Genomic DNA, 27,991 nt, shown 5'->3' on the forward strand with positions numbered 1-27,991 from the left:
TCCTGTAAAATCTTAACAGGAAAACTGATAAACAAAATAATGTGTTTATGGGAAAAACCTCCTTATGTTTGGTTCCAAAAATAGTGCTTTCTATGTTAGGAACATGAGAACTGTGGGAGAACTCATTTTTCTTCACTGTTAATATCTTTTTCACTGCTGTGATTAGTTGATGAAATAACATCAATGGGCTATAAGTTGGCATGGAAGGTGCTGTAATACTTGTAGTTTAGAGTTGAAACTCTTGTTGTTAAAGGAGACAATCACACCTTGAGTTTTAGATATGCTCACAAATACATGCATAGCATTTTTGGTTAATCATTCCAATATTGCTAATGTTTTTTTCTATTCCAGCAATGGAAAATCCTGAAGTGCTTGTAGGCAGCTGCAGTACTCAGGATGATGAACATTTATACAGTGTAAAACATCATGCATCAATGTGCCAGCTTCTGGAAGATCAGTTAAGAAGAAAACTTAAATTTTTCTTTATGAATCCCTGTGAAAAATTCTGGGCCCGAGGAAGGAAACCGTGGAAGCTGGGCATACAAATTCTGAAAATAGCTATGGTCACTATCCAGGTGAGATACAAAGCTGCAGTACAATTATTACTTACACATTTTTAGCTACTGCTATATAAATTCAAGAAATTATAACCAGTTGAGTGACAACCTCTGATTTACTGCTGCTTTAGTGACTTGTGTTTTTAGAACCATCTGTACGGTTGGTATTTGAAACTTTCAGACCTTAATACAGGCAGTCCTCGACTTATAACCATTTGTTTAGCAACTGTCTAAAGTTACAAGGGCTTGGTCATATAATTAGAATTTGGGCGCTTGACAGCCAGCATGTACTAATGATGGTTGCAGCATCCTAGAAACATGTGACCTGCATTTGCAATCTTCCCAGTTGGCTTCCAACAAGCAAAGTCAATAGGGAAAGCTGGATTTATTTAGCAACCGCATAATTCAATCAATTACTGCAGTGATTCATTTAAAAACCATGCCCCCCCCCCATTTTTAAAAATAAAATCAGGTACAACTCATGTAATAATTGCCTTGCTTAGCAACAGAAATGTTGGTCATAATTGTGATTGTAAATCAAGGACCATCTGTAAGTATTGAAATGACCTGTGTTCTTACACACTGAATATTTTGGAAGAAAATATTTTTGTCAAGTATTTAGTATTGACAAATTTAATAATATATGTATCTTCATCATATGTTCTCCATCTGTGTTGCAAAAGAACTTTCATAAGTGCCAGCTAACATAGCTATCTCGTTTAGGAATTATAGAACTTTTAATCCAAATATTTGATGGATGCTGGATTGGGGTAATGAACAGAATAGGCTATTAGTCAAGTAGAGACAATGAACAATATCAAGATTATAGTTGCAGTTTCATTTCATTATTATATATGTCACTCTTCAGCCTTCTACTAATTAAATCCTCATTGTTCACCAACTATAAGGAAATATGTGTGTTCAGAATATAGTATGAAAATGTCCAATATGAACTATACTAATATTATATTATGTTTTTATTCAGCAAAACAGATCCAAGATCAAAAAGAATAAAATAGTCATGATATTGAACTGGGCTAAATTATAAGTGTAACAAGAATATAGTTACATAAATATAGGAGGAGTCTTTGACCACTGAATGAAAATAAAAGTTGTAAATCGGAGGGATGGTACCCAGCTCTTTTTTCCTATATGTTCAATTCCTGATTTATTTACCTTTCACACTCTCAGGGTAAAATGAAACTACCAAGAGAATGAGTAGGGAATGGTGGTAGAACTACTGTATTTTTCGGAATATACAGATAAGAGGCACCCTTTTCCTCCCTAAAAGAGGCTGAACATTTGGGTGTGACTTATACTTTGAATGTTACTTTTTCAAAGTTTTTTTCCCCAGCCCTAGCAAGGTGCTGACAATCTTCTCTGCTTCCTATGCCCTCCGAAGAAGGTTTTTTCCAGCCCTAAGTCTTTGCAGGCTTGCTTTCATTCCTATCCCCTCTGAAAAAGGCTTTTTCAGCCCTAACCAAGGATAAAATAATGTGTTCGAGCTGAACTGACTAAGAACACTAACCAGATGAATACCTGATAGGTAGATTCCCCCCCTCTATTTTACTCCCCCGAAACTAAGGTGCGTCTTATACTCCAGTGTGTCTTATACTCTGAAAGATACGGTAGCTACGAATGCTCCATCAATTAAAAAATTTAATGTACTTGTGGTCAGAATGGACTTTTTGAGTATTTTAGCTGAAGAATTCCCTTTCTATTGATATTTTCAGCTTGTAGTTTTTGGTTTAAGCAATCAAATGGTGGTTACATTTAAAGAAGAAAACACGGTATCCTTTAAGCATCTATTCCTGAAAGGCTATATGGACAGCATGGATGACACCTATGCAGTGTACACGCAAAAAGAGGTCTATGACCAGATCTCTTTCTCAATAAACCAGGTAATATTAGTCTATCTATCTATCTATCTATCTATCTATCTATCTATCTATCTATCTATCTATCTATCTATCCATCCATCCATCCATCCATCCATCCATCCATCCATCCATCCATCTATCGGCTGTATGTTCCAGCATAAGTCTGGAATGACTCAAGCAATTTTAAACAAACTTGGTACACAGATGATTTACCCTCTGGAAACAAATACTGTGGGAGTAAGACACCCTAGTACCCCTTAGTGTGTGTGTGTGTTCCAGCATAACTCTGAAACATCTGGGCCATTAATGAGAGCGAGTGCAGCGTCCTAGAGTGGACATTGTCTATGATTCACTTCTGTCACAGCTTCCTCTAGAAAGCCAGCCATGACATTTGCCCTCCACTGGGCCAATGGGAAAGCACTTGATATTCCCTTCTCTTGACAGAAGGTGGCCCAAAGTGCCATGATTGTAGAAAGGGTGGGAAAGAGGAGTGCGTTGGAGGGGGGAGGGACAGGGCAGGGGTGATGGGCATGGGGGTAGGGGGAAGAAAGGCCCCTCTCAATGACTCCCTGTTAGAGGCAGACGATGCCCCCTGGTGGATTTGGGGCAAAGTGCCAAGATTGTAGAAAGAGCGGAAAGAAGATCACATGGGAAGGGGAGGGCAGGGGTGATAGGCATGGGAGTAGGGGGCAAAAGACCCTTCTCAATGGCTCCCTGTCAGACAAATGCTTTGAGGTCTATAAATACCCGTGTAGCGCTGGGTTTTCAGCTAGTATTTTATAAAATATTGTACACTGAACCTAAACTAAGCTTGAAAAAGCCAAGTCATTATATGTAAACAGATATGAATGGAAGGAAAATCACATTGGTTTCCTATACCATAGAGCTTGCATTGGCTCTAATGAGGCAAGAGATGCAGACCTTTTAATTCCATAGTAACCTCATGAGATAAAGGTAACACAGGCAATTGGCCCATAAAAATGAGGTTTTCTATGACTGAATCCATTTCACCGAGTTTTATTTGAACCTTAGTCTTTGTAATTCTATTCATGAGATCAATAAATCTGAAAAGCAGGATGTTCCATCGCAGACATTCTCTTGCGTCTCCAATTAGTTCAGTTTTAATTACCAGGCAGCTCCATTAACTGGTTGTACCTTGTCGCTTAGTTCTTACAACTGCGTGCTAATTCGGTTGGAAATCACGCCTACGAAAAGAAAGGATCAAAAGAGACGCCCATGGCAATATGTCAGTACTTCTACAAGAGAGGAATTATCAGCCCTGGAAATGACACTTTCGATATTGACCCAGAAATTGAAACTGAACGACTCAAATCAGATAGATTGTTTCTGTGTGTGAGAGAGAAAGGAGAATGAGAGTGGGGTGGGCGGAGGTCAGAAAGAGAGACAACTTGAGCAAAGTCATAGTGTTTAAAAGCAAACACATAGTAATTTCCAGTATCATTACAATATAAGGGCAGCGCCGGACTTACCCGGCTGGCAGGCTTTGCTGGAGGGACCGGGAGACACGGTCCCTCATGGCGGCCGCCATCTTGGATCCCGGGCGAAGTCTCGCGATGCGAGACTTCGCTCGGGAGATCAGGGCCTGATTGGCCAGGCTCCTGATTGGTCCGGGCGGGGCCTGCTTGCCCTATATAAGGGCGAGCAGGCCCGGGGCTCTCCCTTCGCCCGGACTGCAGATCTGAGCAGACACATGGTTGTCTGCTCGGGGAGTCCTTTCGGCAGCCGCGTGGGCGGCCGCCGCTTTTGGAAGCCTCGTCGGAGGCTTGAAGAGGCTGCAGCTCGTGTGAGCAGCTGGAGCAGCCCTTCCGAGGCCTGCGGTCTCTCCTCAGGCTCGGAAAGGCGGCCGCGTGTTGCGGCCGCCATCTTGAGAGCCTCATCGGAGGCTCGTGGAGCGGTTGGGGCTTCGGGTCCAGCGGTGAGGCTGGGCCTGTGCCGTCTTCGGCTGTTGGCCCCTCTATTGGAGCTTGGGAACGGTGGGGGTCGGGCGGAGGGCTCGCGTGTGCGTCCCCCCCCCATTCGGGGCCCCGGTTGGAGGGCAGTTAGGCCCTTGGCGGCAGCTTCCTGCTGCTGCGCTGCCCGTGTGGGCTGCGGCCATTTTGCTGCCCTCTTTTGGGGCCTGGGCGGCCCCGGTTTCATTTCTGTTCAAAAATAGAACTGGTGTAAAACAAAACATACACAATGATATTGATAATTGTGGTTACTATTATTTAATATATTTATATAGACACACAGAGGGCAGGAAAAGACCTATTGGTCCCTCTAGTCTGCCCTTATAATATTGACTGTATTTTATCTCAGGATGGATATATGTTTATCCAAACATGTTAAATTCTGTTTCTGGGGACTAGTATTAAGCCTGCTGGAAGTTTGTTCCAAGGATCTACTACTCTTTCAGTAAAGTCGTAGTCAAACTTCAGTACCACCGTTCTAGTCAAACATTAATTATTTAAATGTTTGGTAGCCTAGGAAGGTGATGAGGCCCTTGGCCAGGGTAGCTAGGAAGGCCCCCCCCCCGGTGGGTCCTGTTGGGGGGATTACAGTGGCCACCCGGTCCTGGTTTTCTTGGGGGTTTTTCGGGGGGGGGCACCTGTAATCAGGTTTGGCCCCCCGCCGGCCCCTACTGCGGGGGCACGGGCCCCTGGGCAGCTTTTTGCTATGGCCTGGTGTCAGGGGCGGGGGGTTCAGACCCTGCCGACGCAGGCTGTAGTGCCTCCGCCCCCTTTTGCCCGCCCCTAAAAGGGGACGGTTGCGAGGGGAGGGGGTCCAGGGTACAAACCCCACCTACTGGGGGAAAATGGGCCCTGCCCAGGTATGTAAGCACGCTCGAGGGTTGGTTGGGGGACTACCACCCTCGCTCGAGAGCGGCTGCTCTCTTGCTAGGTTTCTTTCAGGGATTCAGGATCCCTTGCATGGGAGGGGTCCCCTTTAGGGGTGGTCCCCTGAAAGGCGAGTGGTGAATTTAGGTTGATTCACCACTTGTCTTTTGCTAAGGGGGAGTCAGTGAATGATTTCATTCCTGACGAACTTGGTTCGGTGCGGTACGCATCCTTTGATGCGACCGTGACCATGGTTAGGAAGTGTGGGGTTGGAGCCCTTAGGGGAAAATGCGACATTGAGTCGGCATTCCGGCTCCTCCCCATACACCCAGACGACTTTGAGCTGTTGGGCTTCCATTTCGAGGGGGGCTATTACGTGGACAGAGCTTTGCCCATGGGGTGCTCTGTCTCGTGCTCTCTTTTTGAGAGTTTTAGCACCTTCTTGGAGTGGGCGCTCAGGAGGCAAAGTGGTCTGGGTACGGTCGTTCACTACCTTGATGTTTTCCTGTTGGCGGGGCCTGCGCATTCGGAGCAATGTTTTGCTTTGATGCGGGACTTCGAAGCCCTTTGTGCTCAATTAGGGGTGCCTTTAGCCTCTGAGAAGACCGAAGGCCCCGCCACCAGGATTACCTTCCTGGGTATTGAATTGGACTCGGAGGAGCAATCTGCTAGATTGCCCCTAGAGAAGTTGGTTAAGATTAAGCGGAAGCTTGATGAGGTCCTGGGCTGCCGGAAGGTGACCCTACGGCAGCTCCAGGAATTGGCAGGCATTCTTAATTTTGCCTGTCGGGTAGTTGTTCCTGGAAGGGCTTTTTCCAGGAGGTTGTATGATGCGATGAAGGGGCTCCGTTTGCCCCATCATCGTACCCGCCTTTGCGCTGGGGTCAGGGCTGACCTCGGCGTGTGGTGGGCTTTCTGGGTCAGGTTTAATAGGCATGGCCTCCGGAATGGAGTGCCTCTTCGTTGGTTCAGGACCTTACGTTTTTAGAGCTCTTCCCCTTAGTAGTGGCCTTAGGGCTTTGGGGGGAGCAGTTCAGGGACAAGACCGTGCACTTTTGGTGACAACCTAGCGGTTGTCCATGTGGTGAATGCCCTGTCCTCTACGAGCGACAGGGTCCTGCGGCTTGTCCGCCGTTGTGTGCACAGGTCCTTGTCCCTAAACGCGTTTGTTTTTGGCTAGGCATGTCCCCGGGGTGGATAACGGGGTCGTTGATGCCTTGTCCCGTGGTCAGTGTCCAGGTTTTGGACCCTGGCCCGTGGGCTCGGGAGTCGTCAGATGCGTTCCCCGGCCACCTTTGTAGTCTGGGGGGGGGGCTCCCGGGCGTAGGAGAGTAAGGGTCTGCTGGGCTATGGCCCTCTCCGTGGTGCCTGGCACTCTGGGGGATTCCCAGCAGACGGGTGCAGAGTTCGGGGAGTTCAGGCAGGATACGGGTTAACCCTATAGCTGGCCTGCCCCAGTTGTGTACCTGGCCATATTTGTGTCCAGTTTGGGCAGTGTGGCCTTTCAGTTAGGACTTTGAGGTCCAGGTGGCCGGCCTCGCCTTTTGTCTAAGGCGGGGCTGGTTTGTGGATTTATGGTGAGTTCCGCATAGTAAGATGCGGGACGGCTGGCCAGGGCCTTATCGCTGGTTGCTAGGTCCTTTTTGGCCTTCCATCTCATTGCCTTAGTCGGGTGGGTTTTGGAGTACAGGGTTTGGCAGGCCACGCGTGGATCCCGCCGCTTGTGGGAACGCTCGTTCCGCAGTGGCGCCGCCTCTAGTGCGGTGACGGCGTTCTCGATACTGAGGATTCGGGGATGCCAACCGCTGGCGGTCGACGGCCTGTTTTAGGCTACGAACGGCCAGTTGAGGGTCCGGGGTGAGGTCTTAGGTCAGGGCTCCCTTTTTGGTCCCCTTCTATTCAACCCCGCCGGGACGGACCGGCGGTGTTGCTTTGGGTCATGAGCGCTCCGAGACCACTCAGCAACACGGTACCGTCGGGGGTGGGGACCCGGCCGTCGTGGCGGCTGGGTCCTTATTGTCTGGCGGGGGAGACGGGGCGTGCGGTGGGGACGGGCGTTTCTACCGCTATGCTGGGTGGGCGGCATCCCATTGCTGCGCCCAGTTGGTCCTGGGAGGGCGGCATCACATTGCTGCGCCCAGGTGGTGCTGGGAGGGCGGCATCCCATTGCTGCGCCCAGTTTGTCCTGGGAGGGCGGCATCCCATTGCTGCGCCCAGTTTGTCCTGGGAGGGCGGCATCCCATTGCTGCGCCCAGTTGGTCCTGGGAGGGCGGCATCCCATTGCTGCGCCCAGTTGGTCCTGGGAGGGCGGCATCCCATTGCTGCGCCCAGTTGGTCCTGGGGGGCGGCATCCCATTGCTGCGCCCAGGTGGTGCTGGGAGGGCGGCATCCCATTGCTGCGCCCAGTTGGTCCTGGGGGGGCGGCATCCCATTGCTGCGCCCAGTTGGTCCTGGGAGGGCGGCATCCCATTGCTGCGCCCAGGTGGTGCTGGGAGGGCGGCATCCCATTGCTGCGCCCAGTTGGTCCTGGGAGGGCGGCATCCCATTGCTGCGCCCAGTTGGTCCTGGGGGGCGGCATCCCATTGCTGCGCCCAGTTGGTCCTGGGAGGGCGGCATCCCATTGCTGCGCCCAGGTAGTGCTGGGAGGGCGGCATCCCATTGCTGCGCCCAGTTGGTCCTGGGAGGGCGGCATCCCATTGCTGCGCCCAGTTGGTCCTGGGGGGCGGCATCCCATTGCTGCGCCCAGTTGGTCCTGGGAGGGCGGCATCCCATTGCTGCGCCCAGGTGGCGCCAGGGGCGGCATTCCATTGCTGCGCCTTGGATGTGTGCTGGGAGGGCGGCATCCCATTGCTGCGCCCAGTTGGTCCTGGGAGGGCGGCATCCCATTGCTGCGCCCAGGTGGTGCTGGGAGGGCGGCATCCCATTGCTGCGCCCAGTTGGTCCTGGGGGGCGGCATCCCATTGCTGCGCCCAGTTGGTCCTGGGAGGGCGGCATCCCATTGCTGCGCCCAGTTGGTCCTGGGAGGGCGGCATCCCATTGCTGCGCCCAGTTGGTCCTGGGGGGCGGCATCCTGTTGCTGCGCCCAGGTCGCTGGTCTTGCTATTGGAGCAAGGACCGGTACGGCTTGGGGGTCGGTTGGGGACCCACCAGGCTTGCGGAAGCCTGCGGTGGCTTCACGCTGTGTGGCTCGCCACGTATGTGGTGCGGTCTTCGATCCCCTGGGGATCTTTGTTGGTCGTGGGTTTGGGTGGGCAGCGTCCTGTGGCCGCACCCAGGTGGCTGGTATTGCACTTAGGTGGCAATGACCAGTGCACACTGGGAGGCCTGGCGCTGATCATCCAGGCACGCGAAGACCTGCGAGGGCTTCGTGAGGTATGGCCCACCACGCAAGTGGTGTGGTCAGAAAGTTTACCTAGGCTTGGGTGGAGGGACGCCTCTTCCCTTAGGGCCATTCACCGGGCTAGGCGACGGGTGAATAGGGCTATGGGTAAAACAGTTAGGGAATTAGGTGGAGTGGTAGTGCCCCTTCCCCTTATCACAATAGAACGGCCATGGCTTTACCGGGCCGATGGCGTTCACCTGTCTGAGCGGGGGAACGCCATTTTCTTACAGGACCTGCAGCGGTCTCTGCGTGAGCTGGCGCAGCTAGAGGGGGGAGTCGGGGGGCCAAGATAGAGATCTGACCCCCACTCCTGTGGCAGGTTAGGGGCGGAAAACTGGGGTGGTTTAGCAACCGCGCGTTCTCCCTTGGGCATCTTTGGGGATGATTGACAGGTTCTCCGCAAGCTCATGGAGGGAGTTTCTGCCTGAGCAGCTGGGGGGAACCTGTCTTTGGGTCCTGCACCTTTAATTCCCCGATTCGGGTTAGCCGGTGGGACCCCCCTCATGCACAGCATGGCAGAAAAAGGTCGCAGGTGACGGCCTGGCCCTCACCTGGACTTGCATCGAGATACGCCCATGAGTTGCCCAGGAATGTTTGTTGGCATAACGTCATTTCCGCCCCGGAAGTAGTTGTTTGACCCTGCAGGTCCATTTCCGGGTCATAGTTGTTTATGCTAATTTATGCAAAGTATTTGAATAAATTATGCAAATTTATGTTAATAAAAATGACCCAATTTAAATCCAGCTCTGGTGTCCGTGTCGTTACTCCGTCTCTCCAGCAAGGGCAGCGCCGGACTTACCCGGCTGGCAGGCTTTGCTGGAGGGACCGGGAGACACGGTCCCTCATGGCGGCCGCCATCTTGGATCCCGGGCGAAGTCTCGCGATGCGAGACTTCGCTCGGGAGATCAGGGCCTGATTGGCCAGGCTCCTGATTGGTCCGGGCGGGGCCTGCTTGCCCTATATAAGGGCGAGCAGGCCCGGGGCTCTCCCTTCGCCCGGACTGCAGATCTGAGCAGACACCCGCCCGCCCTCCACTATTTTGCAGTGTGCTTAGGGGTCGCCCTTAGGGGGCCGAATGGGAATTTTTTGCAGTTCTGCCTCTTAGCAGAGCTGTTTTTTCGCCCATTCCACACTGAGGTGACGGATGTGCGGTTAGGGGGTGCTTGCATTTATTAGGTTAATTGGCTTACCTTTGGTCATTTGGGTAGGCAGGTTAGGGGCGGAAAACTGGGGTGGTTTAGCAACCGCGCGTTCTCCCTTGGGCATCTTTGGGGATGATTGACAGGTTCTCCGCAAGCTCATGGAGGGAGTTTCTGCCTGAGCAGCTGGGGGGAACCTGTCTTTGGGTCCTGCACCTTTAATTCCCCGATTCGGGTTAGCCGGTGGGACCCCCCTCATGCACAGCATGGCAGAAAAAGGTCGCAGGTGACGGCCTGGCCCTCACCTGGACTTGCATCGAGATACGCCCATGAGTTGCCCAGGAATGTTTGTTGGCATAACGTCATTTCCGCCCCGGAAGTAGTTGTTTGACCCTGCAGGTCCATTTCCGGGTCATAGTTGTTTATGCTAATTTATGCAAAGTATTTGAATAAATTATGCAAATTTATGTTAATAAAAATGACCCAATTTAAATCCAGCTCTGGTGTCCGTGTCGTTACTCCGTCTCTCCAGCAATGGGTAGACACTTCAGATGTTTTATTTGTACAGGAAGAAATTCAACTACTGCAGATAGTCCTCACTTAGCAATTGCTTCATTCAGTAACAGTTCAGAGTTACGACAACAGTGAAAAGGTATATTTAAGACCAATCCCTGAACTTGCAGCTATTGCAACATCCATTGTCACCTTCTCAGCTTGTTTCCAACAAGCAGAATCATTGTGGAAAATGGCAGGAAGTCACAAAAGTCATATGCCATTTTGCTTAACAACCTGAGGTGATTTGGTTAATGACTGCACTGGAACTGTCATGGGATGTTTCACTTTATGACTATATCACTTAGTAACTGTGATTAGTAAGTGAGGACTACTTGTACATTAGAGTCTTGTTTAAGTCATGAAAACTGCAGTAGTGGTGCTTCATTTAATTCCTTGCCCCATTTCACTCAAATGATGTCAGCTTCAGTCAGACCTAGTATATTCCATATAGATGTACATTGTTTATATCTATGGAGATTCTCAGTCATCCAGGTTATGGTTGTCCTGAAGGTGCTTTTTCAAGAAGTAACTGGACTTTCTGGTTTTTCTTTGAAGATGTTTTGCTTCTCATACAATAAGCTTCTTCAACTCTGAGCTGAAGAAGCTTCATGGATGAGAAACAGAACATCTTGAAAGAAAAACCAGAAAGTCCAGGTGCCTCTTGAAAAAGCACCTTTAGGGTGTACGTGGTTTAGTTTCCAAGTGGCCTGATACCCTGCTGATAAAAATGGCTGACTCATAGCCCAGTGACTTTATTGTATCTGAAGCAGGTTCTTCATACTGGTAATTATTGAACAGAGTTAAGGGTGCATCTACTTGCAAGATACTGTAGTATAATCAAAATTGAAGCAATTGATGTCCCTCATCCACAAAAGTGTCTTGCCAACTCAACATTGCAAACATCACCAACACTAATTGGTGATTCAGGTTCATGGTGAACTTTACTATTAGGAAAAGTGAGGCAGTGCCCTCAGACTGTAGACATGTGATAGAAAGCATTAGTAACCTGTTGGATGACATAAATGTTTGCTGTGTGGATTATTTTGCGCTCTTACTTTTGCCCTGAAGTATTGAAGAAAATGTCACCTTACAATGCACTTACAAATCCAGTTAGTTTACTTGCCTGAGCCATTCATGTTTATGTGCTTTAGGCAAATACCGAAATATATTGGCTGACTACTGGCCTCTGAAACTTTGTGAATAAATTTGAGTGGACAGTCTTAACTGTTCAACATGAATATTGATTACTGAACATATAGAATTATTGGTAGTGTCTGTTATGAGAATTCAGAAGCATTGTGACTTATTTTTGGAGTTTGGAAATAGTGACATAAATAATAATCTCTTAGCGAACTAATGTAGTAAACATATGTGCACAACATTTCCAAACAGTACCAAAAGCTGAATTCTGTAAGGATATCTTAGCTTAAACCTCTAGGGTATGAAAGATATTAAAGGACTGTTGACAGATTGAGGGTCTTTTCTTGATATATGTATGCAATTACATGAACCAATGTGTAACATATACAAATAATTACAGTACAAGAACTTTCTGAATTACTGTTTCTTCATTTTATTCAGATGGAAGTAATTCATAACTGCATTGAAACATCATTCTACAGTCATAAGTAGAAGGGCCTGTAACCATAGAAATTAGGGTATTAGGGTACTGATCTGTGGATCAAGTATAAAATTTCCTTTTTGGGTTTATTTTTAACAAGCAGATATTTTCAGGGATTTTTTATCAAATAAGAATTCCCATAAGGCAGAGGTTCAGTAAATATATGCATTAAATTAATGAAAAAACATAGCTGCTTTTTTCTTGCAAGTATGAAGAAAGATTTTACATCTCGTATTATTTAGATAAGACTACTAGTGACCAGATTCCTTATTACTGATTTTCTGTCTTCCTCGTCTTATTAAATATTGAGTATTTTCTATATGCCATAAAGCATCTGTCTTCCCATAGAGTGTCTTTATGTGGAGCCAATGCTACCTCTGGAAAATGGGACACTGAGGAAGACTCCTTTCAATTTTACTTTGGACTTCCAGAGGTGAGGAGAAATAAAAGTTGCTGGCATTCTTGAACATTTTTGGTAATGGTGAAATAAAGCTCCGGTCTCTGTTCTAGACTTGTAACTCTGACACTCACGTTCAAACTGAAGACCATTAATCTCCAGACTGTTCGACAACACGAACTCCCAGACTGCTATGATTTCACACTAACAGTAAGTACAGAGGTGGAGTCCTTGGAACTTTCTGAGCTTGGTTGTTTATGTGCAGATAAACTAGGAAGCAAGTAAAAAAAATTGAACTGATGAAGACTTGTAATTAGTCATTTTCTGAAGGGCAGGTTTGGGATGGGAGAAATGGGCCTAGATTGTGTCAGCTTCTTCTTAAAGTGGACTATTGCAGTATATACATTAGCAATTTAGAAGTAGAGAATAAAGTGAAATGATAACGCTGAAGCTAATCAAGAGGCAGGCACCAATGATTTATTGCTACCAGAGATTTGCCTGCCCACAGCTGCAAATACCCATTTGGTAAATCAGCTATTCTTTGTGTGTGTGTGTGTGTCCTACAATTCACATTAATTCTCGCGGTAACTCACCTACTCTTCTTTTAGTTAAGTTCAAAACATAATTCTATATAGTATTAGCTTTTTGACAATAATATTAACAGTAATATTAATACTTTTATTATGTGTGTAACTATATTGTAATTGTAAATTTTAAAATTTGTTTCTATTTATTTTTGGTTGACTGTGGCTGGCGATCAACTTGAATACTCCTCAGATGGAAAAGTGCAATAAAACCCAAATAGTGATAAGAATAGCAATATTTCTGAAACAATATTAAAAAGATGAAGACATTGGGTCATGTTCTCTTGTTAAGTTTTGTTCGAGGATTATTCAGATATAGTCTTTATTCTATTTCTCCACCTTATTTTTAAACTGCTTAGATTTGGGGGAGAATGGTACACTGACAGAACTAAACTAACTCCAAGCATTTTCTGTTTTCTACAAAACATGCTTTTTATATGCCATCACTGCTTCAAAGTTATACTTCAAGCTAACTATAAGACTTTATGGCTTTTTTGAGAAGAATAGTAGATAGATAAATAGATGGATGGATGGAAAGTAGGTAGGTAGGTAGGTAGGTAGATATAGATTTTGATTTTATTACCAAGCATTAGGCATAAACTATTCAGATTCTATCTGAACTAACGAGTGTTTAGAAATAAGAATAATAGCATCTTTTCTTTCTCCACAATATCTACAGATACTCTTTGATAACAAAGCTCATAGTGGAAGAATTAAAATAAGCCTAGACAATGATATTGCCATCAAGGAATGTAAAGACTGGCATGTTTCTGGATCAAGTAAGCTTAAAAAACATACTTTTGTTATTAATTATTTAGTGCTTATTAGGTTTTATTGAAGGCCTAGTGATGCATGAAGTTAAATATAGTATTTGCTATGTTCTGTAGTAACTATATTTTTTTAAGTATGTTTGTCAACTGAGCACGCAATTTGAATATGTGTGTTACATCATTTCACCTATAGTCCTTAAAAAAGTCTCTTTCTATATGGTTAATATTTACATTACTGGCGAAATTCAAAATTTTTCCCTACCAGTTTGGTGGGTGAGGTTTGGTGGGCGTGGCAAGGAAGGATACTGCAAAATCTTCATTCCCACCCCACTCTGGGGCCAGCCAGAGATGGTATTTGCCGGTTCTCCTAATTAGTCAAAATTTCCGCTACTGGTTCTCCAGAATCTGTCAGAACCTGCTGAATTTCACTTCTGATTTACAGTATATTAGAAGGGAATTCCCCACAATGGGAAATTTGCCCCAAATGCAAATAACTACATAACTTGAGGGAGGAGGGGTCCTCTTTAGACTATCAAAAGTGTGAAGCATTCATTCTTTTTGATGGCTTTGAATCCTTTAATTATCCACCTCTCCCTGTATTGAAAAATGAAGTAAGATGGAGGCCTCTTCTCCATTATTAGCACTCTCTCAAGGCAATTTCACAAAGAAAATTTTCCCTCAGACACAAATGAGTATGTGTTCTATGAGAGTATCAGGTTAACTATTATGTATAGACAAGTAAATCAATCTTTTTTTTCCCAGTACAGAAGAATACCCATTATATGATGATCTTTGATGGTTTTGTCATACTGACATGTCTTGCATCACTGATTCTCTGCACACGATCTGTAATTAAAGGAATTTATCTACAAAGGGTAAGCTTATGTTTGTCAGTATCTCTTAATAAATTTAATTGCAGCTTTTCAATAGCAATTTCTCTTTTCTTGCCCTCTCACGTATCCTAGGAATTTGTGACTTTTTTCCAACATCACTATAAGAAAGAAGTATCTTTCTCTGATCTAGTGGAATTTGTCAATGGATGGTATATCATGATCATCGTTAGTGACCTTCTTACCATAGTTGGTTCTACATTAAAGATGGAGATACAAGCTAAGGTAAGTGACTTGAATGCTGATTAGATGACCTGTGTTCCAGTTTTGGAAGTCCCAATTGAAATCTTATTGACCAACCTGAATTTTGTTATTTTTATAGTTCACTTGAGTCTTCGACTGGGGAAAATGGTCACATTGAGAAAACTGCTGCTCCAGAGAAGGCATTTTTCTAGCTGTATATTTTACCTATCCATGGTAATATCATTAGAAATTAGAAATGAGCAGTATCTGTGCATATCATCAAAAGTCTATTAATTTGCTGTGCAATGCATTTGTGCTCTTTGTCCACCAGGAAACAGCCCTGACATTTTTAGCCCATTTCTTTTTAATGGAATAAGGTTTACTCACCTCCCAAGAACGGTCTCCTAATCTAGCAGAACTTTATGTCTCCCATCTCAGTGTCAAAAGAAAAGAAAATATGGTATCCCCAAGAGTTAAAATGAATATAAAAGGTCCTTTTTTTATGGGCACCCCAACTGAAATTCCGTTAGTGTAATTTATTGAACATCATCTTAATCTTCATATAGAGTCTGACAAGCTATGACGTCTGCAGTATCCTGTTAGGAACTTCCACCATGCTTGTGTGGCTTGGAGTGATCCGCTACCTCAGCTTCTTTAAGAAATATAATGTAAGGATCTTCTGGAACACTCATGCTCTTGGTATTCTTTTCTGTTATTACCTGGCAATGCTGAATGTCTTTGGAAAGTCTAATGAGCATCTCTGGGTTTTTCTTGGGCCTTGTTTTTCAGCTGCTTATTTTGACTCTCCGTGCAGCATTGCCAAATGTCATTCGATTTTGCTCCTGTGCGGCTATGATCTATCTGGGTTATTGTTTCTGTGGCTGGATTGTGCTGGGCCCATATCATGCTAAGGTACTGTGAGTTGGATGTTTGTCATCTAGTTTTGTATCTGAAGGGTCTTGGGCAAATGTTAACAAAATGAGCACGCTGCCAAGATATCTGAAAGGGCCAGTTTATCACTTTAGTTATGTAACTATACATGATCACCAGAATATGGAGTTGTCACGTATAGGTATATATTCTGCATTATCTGAGGCATTGATGCACATTAATAAAATATTGTAATATCCAGAGATTTTCAAGGGCTGGTATTGAGTAAAACATGTAACATTTATTTGCAGTTTACTGTATTTGACCACTATTTTTTAAACAACTTGAGCAAAAAATGGAAATAATTTTCTTTTCTTTTGTCTGTTTGTTCCTGAATATTTGTTCTCTTCTAGTTCCATACCTTGAATATGGTTTCTGAATGTCTTTTCTCTTTGATAAATGGAGATGACATGTTTGCTACTTTTGCAAAAATGCAACAGAAAAGCTACCTGGTGTGGCTGTTCAGCCGGATCTACCTCTACTCTTTCATTAGCCTCTTTATCTACATGGTTCTGAGTCTCTTCATTGCCTTAATTACAGACACGTATGAAACAGTGAAGGTACATAAACATCACTATAGGATGTTACGTTTAATTTTTGAAATGTGAATTTCCAAAAGTTCTGAAATAGTTTTCTGAATATCAAATGATTTTGTTCATTTCATTATTCTCTTGTGCAAACAGAGATATTCTACACCTTTGCAAGAATTCAGCATAACATCATGACATCATCATACAAATGACATAGAGCTCTGATAAGTTCATATTTACTGCAAGTAAGCAAAAAAGGGCCATTTGCATGATGACATCATGATGCAGTGTCATCATTTATTCAGTCTATGTCAAACTCACAGAGTCATGTTACCGTCATATAATGTATTGCAATGTTTCCCCCCTTTGCGGAACTGGGGTGGGCTTGGCCTGCGCATAATGCATCCAAATCACAGGCCATCTGTTCCATTTATACCATAGCTGAGTGATAAGTTTTTTGTATTTAATTTTTTTTGTTAGCATGGTTTATCTGGTTCTAAAGAACTGAGCAAGTTCTTTAGAACAACCAAGACTGAAGTTTAAGGCTATAACCTATTGCTTAATTTCCCAACTCTACTTTAATCTGAACTACTATGCTTAATTTCCCTTGGGCAAGAGGACATGTACTATGATAACAGTTGTTTTTCCCTTCCCATTGCCTATAATATGAGGGAATCTCTTCAGAAGATAGTTTGGGTGCTCCAACTTCCTAATGTCCTCTGTAGGCCCTAAAGACAAAAAAAATATGAAAAGCCCTCAAGCACTCTTCTTGCAATACTGACATGAGAAGACCCCAGGAACAAGACAAGATTTTAAGTTAATGTTATGTTTATATTGAATTACAAGGATATTTAATTCAACACAATTCCTATGATTTTTGTTGGTTTTGATGCAAAGTTGTGTCTAATCCATTGTGGCCCCATGGACAACATTCCTTCAGGCCTTCCTGTCCTCTACCATCCCCTGAAGTCCATTAAATATCACGCTGACTGCTTCAGTGACTCCATCCAGCCACCTCATTCTCTACCATCCCCTTATTCCTTTGCCCTCAATCTCTCCCAGCATTAGGCTCTTCTCCAGTGAGTCCTTCCTTCTCATTAGGTGGCTAAAGTATTTGAGTTTTATCTGCAGCATCTGGCCTTTTAAAGGGCAGTCAGGGTTGATATCTAGGACTGACCGATTTAATCGCCTTGCAGTCCAAGGGACTCGCAGAAGTCTTCTCCAGTGCCATATTTCAAAGGCCTTGCTCCCTCTCTATTATTTTATTACTGCCTTAGCAGCCGTCCGCATCTTCAGGTAGCTAACGTACGATTTGACAAAGCAGATTTGGCTCTGGTTAGCTTTCATATTGGAAGTTGAAAAAAATCTAGTGCTGTGGGAGGTTGAAAACCCATCCTGGAAGGTGGCAAAACCACATCACTTTCTTACCATTCCTGGGCAATAAAACTGAATGGATGTATCCATGTAAATCACAAGGAGTTGGAGAAGGTGGCTTTGCTCTTTGATTTCAGAATTTTCCTTTTCTCTCATATGAAAAAGTATAATTTGGCAGCATCATTTGGAAGACATCTGAATATTTCCTCCAAGGCTCCTAGAGTCTGCCTGGAATCCTGAGGCTCAAAGTTGTGTTCCCCTGTCATTTCTACCAGAGTTTAAAGACCGATAAAATGCAGATTACAAGTCCACCCTAATCTCCCAATCTCTTGTGGAAACTTGGGGGAAGGTGGATGAGAAATAGGGTGCAAGAACCTCACTTTTCTCCTTTTTAATAGCTTCTAACTCACCAGGAGAAACCTGACCTTTCCTATTTTTCCTCATCCCTCTTTAAAAATTGTGTTTTTCATAGCCATATAATATCCACTGGAGTTGTACTACATAACAACTTTTTTTTTTTTAGCATTACCAGCGTGAAGGCTTTCCAGAGACAGAACTTCATTCATTCATAGCCCAGTGCAAAGACCTGCCAAACTCTGGAAGATACAGATTAGAAGAGGAGAGTCCTATAAATATTTTCTGTTGTTGTAAAAGGTTGGTGACTAAAGGCCTGGGTGACAGATGCATCATCTGACAGCTTGGTTTCTTCAATATTAAATTAAATTGGCTGCTGTGAGAACAGAAAGCAGGTTAATAGAACATCAGTGTTGAATCTAGTGAAACTGTAGGCACTTTCTCATAAGCCTAGTGACCCTACACTGGTTTGAAAGCTGCTCTGGATTCCCATGATCCCCCAATGTCATAGATAGATAGATAGATAGATAGATAGATAGATAGATAGATAGATAGATAGATAGATAGATACCCATTTTTCAGAATTGCAAATGGTTAAAAGTGAAAGCAATTACTGATTTATTTTAAACTTTCTGAGGGTTGAGGAATAAAGATACCAGTGAACCTTTAAAATAATGGTGCATAAGATAACTTTGGTATTAGTTATACTTTTGTATAGTGAGCAATTGTGATTATCCCCACTAATTCTTTGGGTTTTTTTAACAGTACAGTTTCTAACCTTGCACTTCTTATTCAGGGTGACTTATTTTTATTAAAATTATTTTCTTTAGATCAATAGATCTTGTTTGATTTTATAAAATGGGACCATTTTGATTTCTTTCTCTTTATTATATTTTTGTGCAGCTAGATAACATCTCTGTACCTTTTCCCCTTCTTTTAGGTCTTAATAAAAACATTGGCAAAAATTGCTGAAAGTAGTTGGAGATTCTGGAGCTGGACAATCATCACAGATTCAGTAAGAAATCATCAAAGAGGAAAGAAAGGAATGAAGGGAAAGAGAGACAAAAAAAGAGAAAAAGAGAAAAAAGAAATAGAGGAAGGAAGGAAGGAAGGAAGGAAGGAAGGAAGAGGAGGGGGGAAAGGGAGAAAACAGAGAGAGAGAGAAGAGGAAGGAAGCACCACAAACTGTGGTTCTAGACATTGTTTCAGAAGACACTTTGAAACAACACAGCAATTTAGGGCTGGAAGACATCTAGGAGGTCATCTAGTCCAACCCCCTGCTGCAGCAGGAAAGCTTACACTGTCTGGATTATTTTGGTGCCTCTAACAGAGAGAACAATTGCCAGAAAGAAGAAGGAGTTTACTAGGACAAGGCTGCCATGCAGAGGAAGGCAGAGATAGCCCTTAACTTATGACCACAATTGAGCCCAATTGAGCGTTGTTAAGTGAGTTTTGCCACATTTTATTCAATCCATGACATCTCTTGGCTCTAATAGTGATGTGCAAACTAGGGAAGTAAATCTGAAGGCATGTGGAATGTTTTAATGTACAGAAGTCAGAATTAAATGTGTGGCAGAGCGTGAACTCTGAGTATGTTTTTTCCAAACGCAATAAGTGAGATTGAATATGTATAGTTTCAGAAGAGGTGTGTTTGTGTGTGTGAGCGCACGTGTTCATGCACATACAGTACACATAGTAGATAATGTATATTTTTGTGTGCCTGTATGTAATATGTAAGTCTACATATGGCATATATACATAGGATTAAATAAAATAGTTTGCATGCTGAGTAATAGTAAATAGGGAAATTGAGGCGAGGAGAGGTCAGACACCCTAACCCTAACTAACCCTTGATGTTAGTGATGTCAAGTTGGCCACCCTGACCCAGTCACATGACCACCCAGTCAAATAATCACCAAACCATCCCACCTCAGTCACATGACCACAAAGCCGCTCCCACCCAGTTATATGACCGACAAGCAACTTCTACAAATTAAGCCACGCCCACAAAATTCTCCTCATCCAAAATTCAAAGCTTCCAAGCACTGTGTGAACACATGAATAGCATGGTCTGAGTGATCAGGGTTTGTTCCTGCTCCTTTTAATACTAAAAGTAGATGAGACCATTAGGTGAGGTCATTTGGCAGGTGTAGTATAGCGTTATGTGGTCCCTTATGGGCTCTTTTCTTTCAGCTTAACCTAGAATGAAAGGAACGGAAGGCTTTCTTTGCTGGTGCCCAAATACTAGCTATCATGGCTGTAGAACCAGGAGCCAGCCCAGAATTCTGCTTTCTAGAAAAATGACTTGGGAGGAAGGCTTCTCCTGGCATGGAGATGATGTGCTCCATTTCAGGAGGGGTGAGCAGAGCATGGCTTCTTCCCTTTCAGACAAAGTGGCAAGGGGCTTGTGCTCCTCTCCAGCATCTTTGCTCAGCCGGGGAGGTTACTGCGTAGGAAAGCAAGCAAAGCTTCCTATCCTTGGCACGGTGTGGCTTGATGGTTTGGTAGTGCTGCAGCCTGCTTTGGACTGCCTATGCAAGGCCAGATCCATTTTGGTGGTCCATCCCAGGTACCTTACGGATACAATGGATTTCTGGTGACAGCCTGGTTTACCAGTGATCTTGTTCTCTTGGCACAATTGCTTCTGAACAATAAATGTGTGTGGGTGGCTCCTTGGTTTGTTTGTAATATTATTATTATTATTATTATTATTATTATTATTATTATTATTATTATTATTATTATTATTATTTTATTAGATTTGTATGCCACCCCTCTCTGAAGACTTGTAAATTTACCTTGTTATTCAAAGTAAATAAATCTGATATGTTTCTGTGGTGTGTGTGTGTATGTGTGTGTGTGTGTATGTGTGTGCAAGTGTCAGGCAATGGCCAGCTGCCAAATAAATGGCTTTTTGAGAATCAAAACCAAACAAACACACCAGTTCATAAGGAGATTTCAAGCTTTATTAAGTACCTGTAGGAGGCAAATTAAATGGAGGAAATATCAAGTCCAAAGATCATTCTATAGTTGCTGGGAACTCCAGTTCAAGCAACAGAGATATTCTGTGGCCCTGGATAAGCCGTGGTCTGGTCTTGCCATGACCCTGGAATTTGGGTGCCAAACTTTAATTAAAAAGTTGAAATTGGATTTCAACTGCAAAGCTCAGAGCTGAAAGGGCAATTTCATGGCCCTTCAATTGAAATCCAGTTGAAATCCAATTTCAACTTTTTAATTAAAGTTTGGCACCCAAATTCCAGGGTCATGGCAAGACCAGACCACGGCTTATAACTGTGAGATGGCCATGGAAGTCTGAGAACTCTCCTCATAAGGCAGCACTTCCCTTCCACAAAGGCTGTACTGTTATGCTAGCAATGTTGCAGTCAGGGAAGCAATCCTGATTTTGGTTGATTCCTTTTCACCTTCAAAATGTCCAGCTTTCAATTTGGCTTTTCAATGCCAGATACACATGTTTCTCTGTATCAATTTATACATACAGCTGATTTGATTCCAAGCAAACAAAATTATCAACAGTGAAGATCCGTTGAAAGTAGTCCAAAAGAGTGCAGCGCATGCCATAACTTAGCTGACATTGGACAAATCTTCTCCAGTAAGATTTTATATTCCTTGTTTTTTTTTCCTGGGAAATGTGAGGTGGGTTGAAGTCATCAAGGAATAGGTAAAGTACCTTTGGAAGTACATTCATCTTAATTACTGAGATCCCTAACAGGGATATTTGTAATTTAGAACATTTCGTTAAATCTTTCTGGATATCCTTTAAAAATTTTGGGTAGTTGTCTTTTTTTATCGAAGTACATTTGGCTGTAAGCCAAATCCCCAGATACTTAACTTTTTAAACTGATTTAATTTCTATCCTTTCCTCTAATTCCTCTATATGTTTCTTGGACAAGTTTTTAGTTAACATCTTTGTTTTATCCTTGTTGATTTTGAGCCTCGCTACTTTTCCAAATTTTTCCATTTCCCTTAACAATTCCAATCCCGAATTTAATGGTATGATATAGACTAGGTCATCGGCAAAGGCTTGTGTCTTATAATGTTGCTCCTTAATTTTCAAACCTCTAATATCTGGATTTGTTGTCACAAAGTTCAATAAGATTTCAATGTACAAAATATATAGTAGCGGAGAGATTGGACAACCTTGTCTAACTCCTTTTTCAATATTAATTATATCTGTCTTATCTCCATTTATTATTATATTAGCTGTTGGCCTGAATATATAGTTTCTATAAAATTATTAAATTTATCTCCAAAATGCATCATTTTAATTAATGTCATTAGAAAATCTGGCTCCTAGCTTGCAAAATTTGCACCGACAAATCCTTCAAAACCCGGATCGAGGCTCCTTTAAAAGTAAGGTTAGTAATTTTCCTTAACTCTTTGTAGACTGTTTCAGCTGCTTTTTCTGAGAGGAATTTAATTACGATGTCTCGTTGATTCCCGTCTCTTCGCGCTCCGAAAACCCAATGTGCACGTTCTATTTGATGATCCTGAATTTCAATCTTATACTCCTTATACCATTGCTGAATATTTTGGATCATATTTCTGCCATCGGCAAAATCTGCTTTAAATCCTCTCAGACGTAACTTTGCTCTTCTTAATCTGTCTTCCAGCATATTTATACGTTGGCGGTCCTGTTCCCTTCCTTCTTCTATCTTTAAAACCCTAATACCCTGGGCTTGCTGTTCTATTTTCACTTCTTGCTGTTCTATTTTCACTTTTTGCAGCTCGGTCTCAGTCTTAGCCACCACATCTTGCATTTCTTTTAGCTGCTGACCGACCATAACAAAAGTTTTAATCAAAGCGTCCATTCTCTCTGTCAGTTCTGCCCCAACTGCCTCCGCCATTTCCCTCCCCCAATTAACTTATTGTTTACTCACAGTTCCGAATGGAAAGCAGGCTGTTTTCCCGTTGTTTCTGCTCTCCCCCGATAAGCCCAAGGTATTTCCAGGTTCCAAAGTTTTAGCTTTTTACTTAGTCCAGTTTATTTGAGACTCCAAGAGGTTCAATGGGGTTTAAAATCCAATGTTTATTTTTTTCATTTGAGGAGCGTTCAGCGTTCAGCGGAGCGTCTACATTCCTCAACGCATACAAAAACACCTCCTCAACTGTTCTTCAATCTTCTCAGAAATTTCATTTTTTTCTTTGCAAAGTTGCTTATTTTCCTTTACAAGTTCGTTAATTTTTATTTCTAATTCTTGTTTTTCATTCAGGAGTTTTGAAATTTCCATTGTCTTCCTGCAAATAATGAAAACCAGAGAGAAATTAGCCCCAGGGTTTTTTTTAACTTGAATTATCAACCTTTTTATTCAATTTTTATTAAATACACATTAAAAATACCTTATGAAATTATGAATGTCATACAGACAGGGTGAACTTAATAGGATTGTACAAAGATTTGATGAACTATGTGAAGACTTACGAGCCTTTCCTCTGTAGTTTCTGGTGGCTATCTAAAAATTTCTCACCTCCACTGCAATTTGTAATGTTCTCGGCAGAGCTCCTCATTTTTATCAATATTTTCAATTTTTTGGAATGTGGTTTTTTCAATTTCAATTTTCATTTCTTCTTTTTCTGTTGTAATTTTTTCTATTACTGCCATTTTCCTGTAAAATATAAGGACCAGAGAGATATTAGATATTAGCATTAACATTTCTCACCTATGCAGTTCTTCTTTCAACTCATTAATTTCTTGGAGGAGCTCTACTTTCTTGATGGCATCTTTTTTAATTTTTGTGCTGAGACTTTCATTTTCTTTTATTATTTTTTGAATCTCGTCTTCTTTCTCTTCACAAATTTCATTTTTTTCTTGGCAAAGTTTCTTATTTTCCTTAAGAAGTTCATTAATTTTTATTTCTAATTCATTTTTTTCAGTCAGCAGTTTAGAAATGTCCTTTGTCTTCCTGCAAATAATGAAGACCAGAAAGAAATTAGCCCCCAGGGTTTTTTTTAACTTGAATTATCAACCTTTTTATTCAATTTTTATTAAATACACATTAAAAATACCTTATGAAATTATGAATGTCATACAGACAGGGTGAACTTAAGAGGATTGTGCAAAGATTTGATTAACTATGTGAAGACTTACATATATCTCTGCTCCCTCACTCTCTTCAAATCAGCATCTGATATTTGCGCTTTTGTCTGAACAATCTAGAGAAGCCAAAATAGATCATAAGCCTTTCCTCTGTAGTTTCTGGTGGCTATCTAAAAATTTCTCACCTCCACTGCAATTTGTAATGTTCTCGGCAGAGCTCCTCATTTTTATCAATTGTATCCATTTTTTGGAATGTGATTTTTTCCATTTCAATTTTCATTTGTACTTTTTCTATTGTAATTTCTTCCATTACTGCTGTTTTCCTGTAAAATATAAGGACCAGAGAGATATTAGCCCTCTTGCAATATAGAGGCGGGAGGAGTGGAGGAGCCCATATCTAGGGTGGCACAGGGCCGGAATATCCCGGTTTTGCTGGGGAGAGGCAGATATGTTGGGAGACATGGGGTAGGCTGCTCTCGGGGAACAAGAGCTCGCTGCTTGAAAGCGATCCCTTGTTCCGGCCCCATGAGCTTAGCTCGGGGTACTGGCGACAAGCGAATCTCGGACATTAGGCTCAGGCTGTTGATATTCAATGCCAGGTCAGTTGTAAATAAAGCTCCCCTCATCCAGGATTTACTCCTAGATGAGGAGGCTGACCTGACATGTGTTACTGAGATCTGGCTGGGCCCAGAAGGAAGAGTCCCTCTCTCTGAAATGTGCCCAGCTAGGTTGCAGGTGTGGCACCAGCCACGACCCCAGGGAAGGTGGGATGAGTGGCTATTATAGCGAAAAAGACCTTCAGCCTATGCAGGCTCGCTGCTCCTGAGATTACGGGTTGTGAGTCCCTCTTTGTGAAGTTGGACCTAGGGGTTCAGGTGGGCTTGTTGCTCATGTACCTGCCTCCCAGCTGCGTGTCAACAGCCCTACCTGCGCTACTCGAGGAGGTAGCTGGGCTTGGCAGTGGAGTTCCCCAAGCTTATTGTCTTGGTGGACATTAACCTGTTGCTCAGAGAATCCTCTGGATTGGTGCAGGAGTTTATGGCTACCATGGCAACCATGGACCTGACCGAAGTAATTTAGGGTGCAACTCATGAGGGGGGCATACTCCTGACATGGTATTCCCCACAGAGCAGTTGAGCAATGATCTGAAATTAAGGGTCTTAAATATGTTGCCTTTGTCATAGTCAGATCATTTTCTGCTACGGCTTGATTTAAAGGCTTCAATCCTCCTCTGCAGGGAGATGGAACTGATTAGGTGATTCCTTCCCAGGTGCGATGGACCCAGGGGGCTTTCAGAGAACACTTCCATCTGCTGGTCCATTACTCTGGGGGGAAGGAACCATCATCTTTCAGCTGTGGCACAGTCACAGTCGCTCATGCTCACAGTCGCTCATGCCTTTATCACCTTGAGATTCAACTACTGCAATGCTCTCTACATGGGGCTACCTTTGAAGAGTGTTTGGAAAATTAAAATTGTGCAAAATGTGGCCGTGCAAATGGTCATGGGCATTCCTAGACATGCCCATCTTTCTCCAACACTACGTGGATTGCATTGGTTGGTGATTGGTTTCTGGACACAATTCAAAGTGTTGGTAATGACCTATAAAGCCATACATGGCATCGGTACTTGGCGGTACTTGTGGGACCACCTTCTGCCGCATCAATCCCAGCAATTGGTGAGGTCCCACAGAGTTGGCCTTCTCCAGGTCCCATCAAGTAGACAATGTCGTTTGGTGGTGCGTAGGTGAAGAGCCTTTTCTGTGGGGGCTTCTGAATCAGCTCCCCCTGGAGATTTGCTCTGCCGCCCCCCACTTCATTTATGCCACCAGGCTTGGGGCAGTTAGATCTCAGTCCCCCTGGCCGACCAAATGTTTGTATGGCTGTTGTTTGAATGGGTATGACTGATTTTTAACATAATTGGGGTTTTAGATTGTCTCTATAGTTTTAATTTAATTGGATTTGCTATTGTATTTGTATTGTATTTGTTTTTATATGTTCTAAGCCACCTCGAGTCCTTGGAGAAGGGCGGCATATAAATCCAATAAATAAAATAAATAAAATAAAAATAAACATTTCTCACCTATACAGTTCTTCTTTCAACTCATTAATTTTGTGGAGGAGCTCTAATTTCTCCATGGCATCTTTTTTAATTTTTGTGCTGAGACTTTCATTTTCTTTTATAATTTTTTGAATCTCGTCTTCTTTCTCTGAAGTAATTTTCCTGTAAAATATCAAGAGCAGAGTGAAGTTAGCCGCCTTAGGTTTTTTACTCAAATTGTAAAACTTGTTTAAAATAAAAACTAATTGAAATATTGAAGAAACGACGAGAAAGTCAGGGTTGCTATCCAAAATTTTCTCACCTCCTCAACTTTTCTTCAAAGTCTTCACAAATTTCATTTTTTTCTTGGCAAAGTTTCTTATTTTCCTTTACAAGTTCGTTAATTTTTTTTTCTTCTTGTTTTTCATTCAGGAGTTTAGAAATTTTCATTGTCATGCTGCAAATAATGAAGACCAGAGAGAAATTAGCCCCCAGGGTTTTTTTTAACTTGAATTATCAACCTTTTTATTCATTTTTTATTAAATACACATTAAAAATACCTTATGAAATTATTAATGTCATACAGACAGGGTGAACTTAAGAGGATTGTGCAAAGATTTGATGAACTATGTGAAGACTTACATATAATTCTGCTCCTTCACTCTCTTCAAATCAGCATCTGAACTTTGCACTTTTGTCTGAACAATCTAGAGAAGCCAAAATAGATCATAAGTCAGGAATATATTTCCGTAGCAGCCCACTTGCTACCCCTCACTACCCAATCAGTCACACTGGGCTTTCCCCCCTCTTTTTATGATATGAACTATGTCTCGGTCATGCACACTCAACAGGTTCCTTATGTACTAGATTGCTTACCTGATGGGAACGCAACTTTATGCTGGGCTACAAAAAAAAGTAGTCTTAGTTAATTTCTTTAGGAAATGTAAAACACAGTGGTTCAAAACAATTGTGAATCATCTAAATTTTATTTCACTACTATTGGTTTTGTATGTGGCCAAAGAAACTAGCTAATGTAGCAAAGAAGGAACCGACCAAGAATTAGCATCAGCTCTGATAATTGCCATTCTTTTACAGAAATTACAAATAAACTAGTCTGTATAGATGTGTGTATGGATTTCATATATGCAATAGAAATATACAGCGAACATATATACTACATAAAATATGCTGCACATGCATTATTAACCATTACCAATTGTGAAAAAATCATTTATTTTCATTTTTCTCCTAATTATATTCTAAGGTGAGCTACACATTATATACCTCAGCATGTCTTTGTGCCAGAAGAGGAAGTCTCGAACTTTCTTCTTCCGGATGCAAAATACCCTATTTTTTAAAAGCAAACTGACAGTGATTAAAGACACTAATTTTTCTATCAACAATTCTAAATGATATTAAACATTGTTTCCTCTTCAAATCTGGGGTACCAACTATATCTCTGCCATCTAATCTTTGACACATGCCTGGAAATTCACACTACTGAAAAAAATAACATTTTACTATTCTTCCAAAACTGAAGAAACTTCTTGGATTACGGTCTAAAATTTTTCAAAAAAAACCCCAAACAAACAAAAAGGAAAGTCCAGTTTCTTCTCGGTTGGATGAGTTCCTGCTGTTTTCCTAACAAGATTTTTCAGAAGTGGTTTGGTGTTGCCTCCTTTCTAGGGGTAAGAAAAGGTGACTGGGTCAGGGTCACCCACTTGGCTTTGTGCCTAAAGTGGGGCAAGGAATGTCGGTCTCTGGGTGCGCAGAGTGATGCCTTAACCACGATACCAAACTGGCTTTCTTGGGTTGCTAATGCAAGCTAACTATGTATTTCAAAGGTCAAAACAAAAACCTAAACGGTCAACTGAGGATAAACAGAAATCACAATTCATATTCTGTCTGTCTATCT

At 42.8% G+C, this 27,991-nt stretch overlaps 1 protein-coding gene across 1 annotated transcript in view; it reads left to right on the top strand.

Moving 5' to 3' along the window:
• The first annotated feature begins 353 nt into the window (after window positions 1-353).
• LOC139165353 (mucolipin-3-like) overlaps window positions 354-27,991 on the top strand; it is a 37,413-nt gene continuing 9,775 nt past the window's right edge. The window contains exons 1-12 of the mRNA XM_070748546.1: window positions 354-575; window positions 2,291-2,458; window positions 3,605-3,756; window positions 12,318-12,404; window positions 12,482-12,578; window positions 13,632-13,731; window positions 14,485-14,597; window positions 14,688-14,837; window positions 15,362-15,463; window positions 15,585-15,707; window positions 16,079-16,285; window positions 18,153-18,303. Coding sequence (XP_070604647.1) covers window positions 354-575; window positions 2,291-2,458; window positions 3,605-3,756; window positions 12,318-12,404; window positions 12,482-12,578; window positions 13,632-13,731; window positions 14,485-14,597; window positions 14,688-14,837; window positions 15,362-15,463; window positions 15,585-15,707; window positions 16,079-16,285; window positions 18,153-18,303 — 1,672 coding nt within the window. The remainder of the gene's footprint in view (window positions 576-2,290; window positions 2,459-3,604; window positions 3,757-12,317; window positions 12,405-12,481; window positions 12,579-13,631; window positions 13,732-14,484; window positions 14,598-14,687; window positions 14,838-15,361; window positions 15,464-15,584; window positions 15,708-16,078; window positions 16,286-18,152; window positions 18,304-27,991) is intronic.

This window comes from Erythrolamprus reginae, chromosome 3 (genome assembly GCF_031021105.1).
Source record: "Erythrolamprus reginae isolate rEryReg1 chromosome 3, rEryReg1.hap1, whole genome shotgun sequence".
Classification (NCBI taxonomy): domain Eukaryota; kingdom Metazoa; phylum Chordata; class Lepidosauria; order Squamata; family Dipsadidae; genus Erythrolamprus; species Erythrolamprus reginae.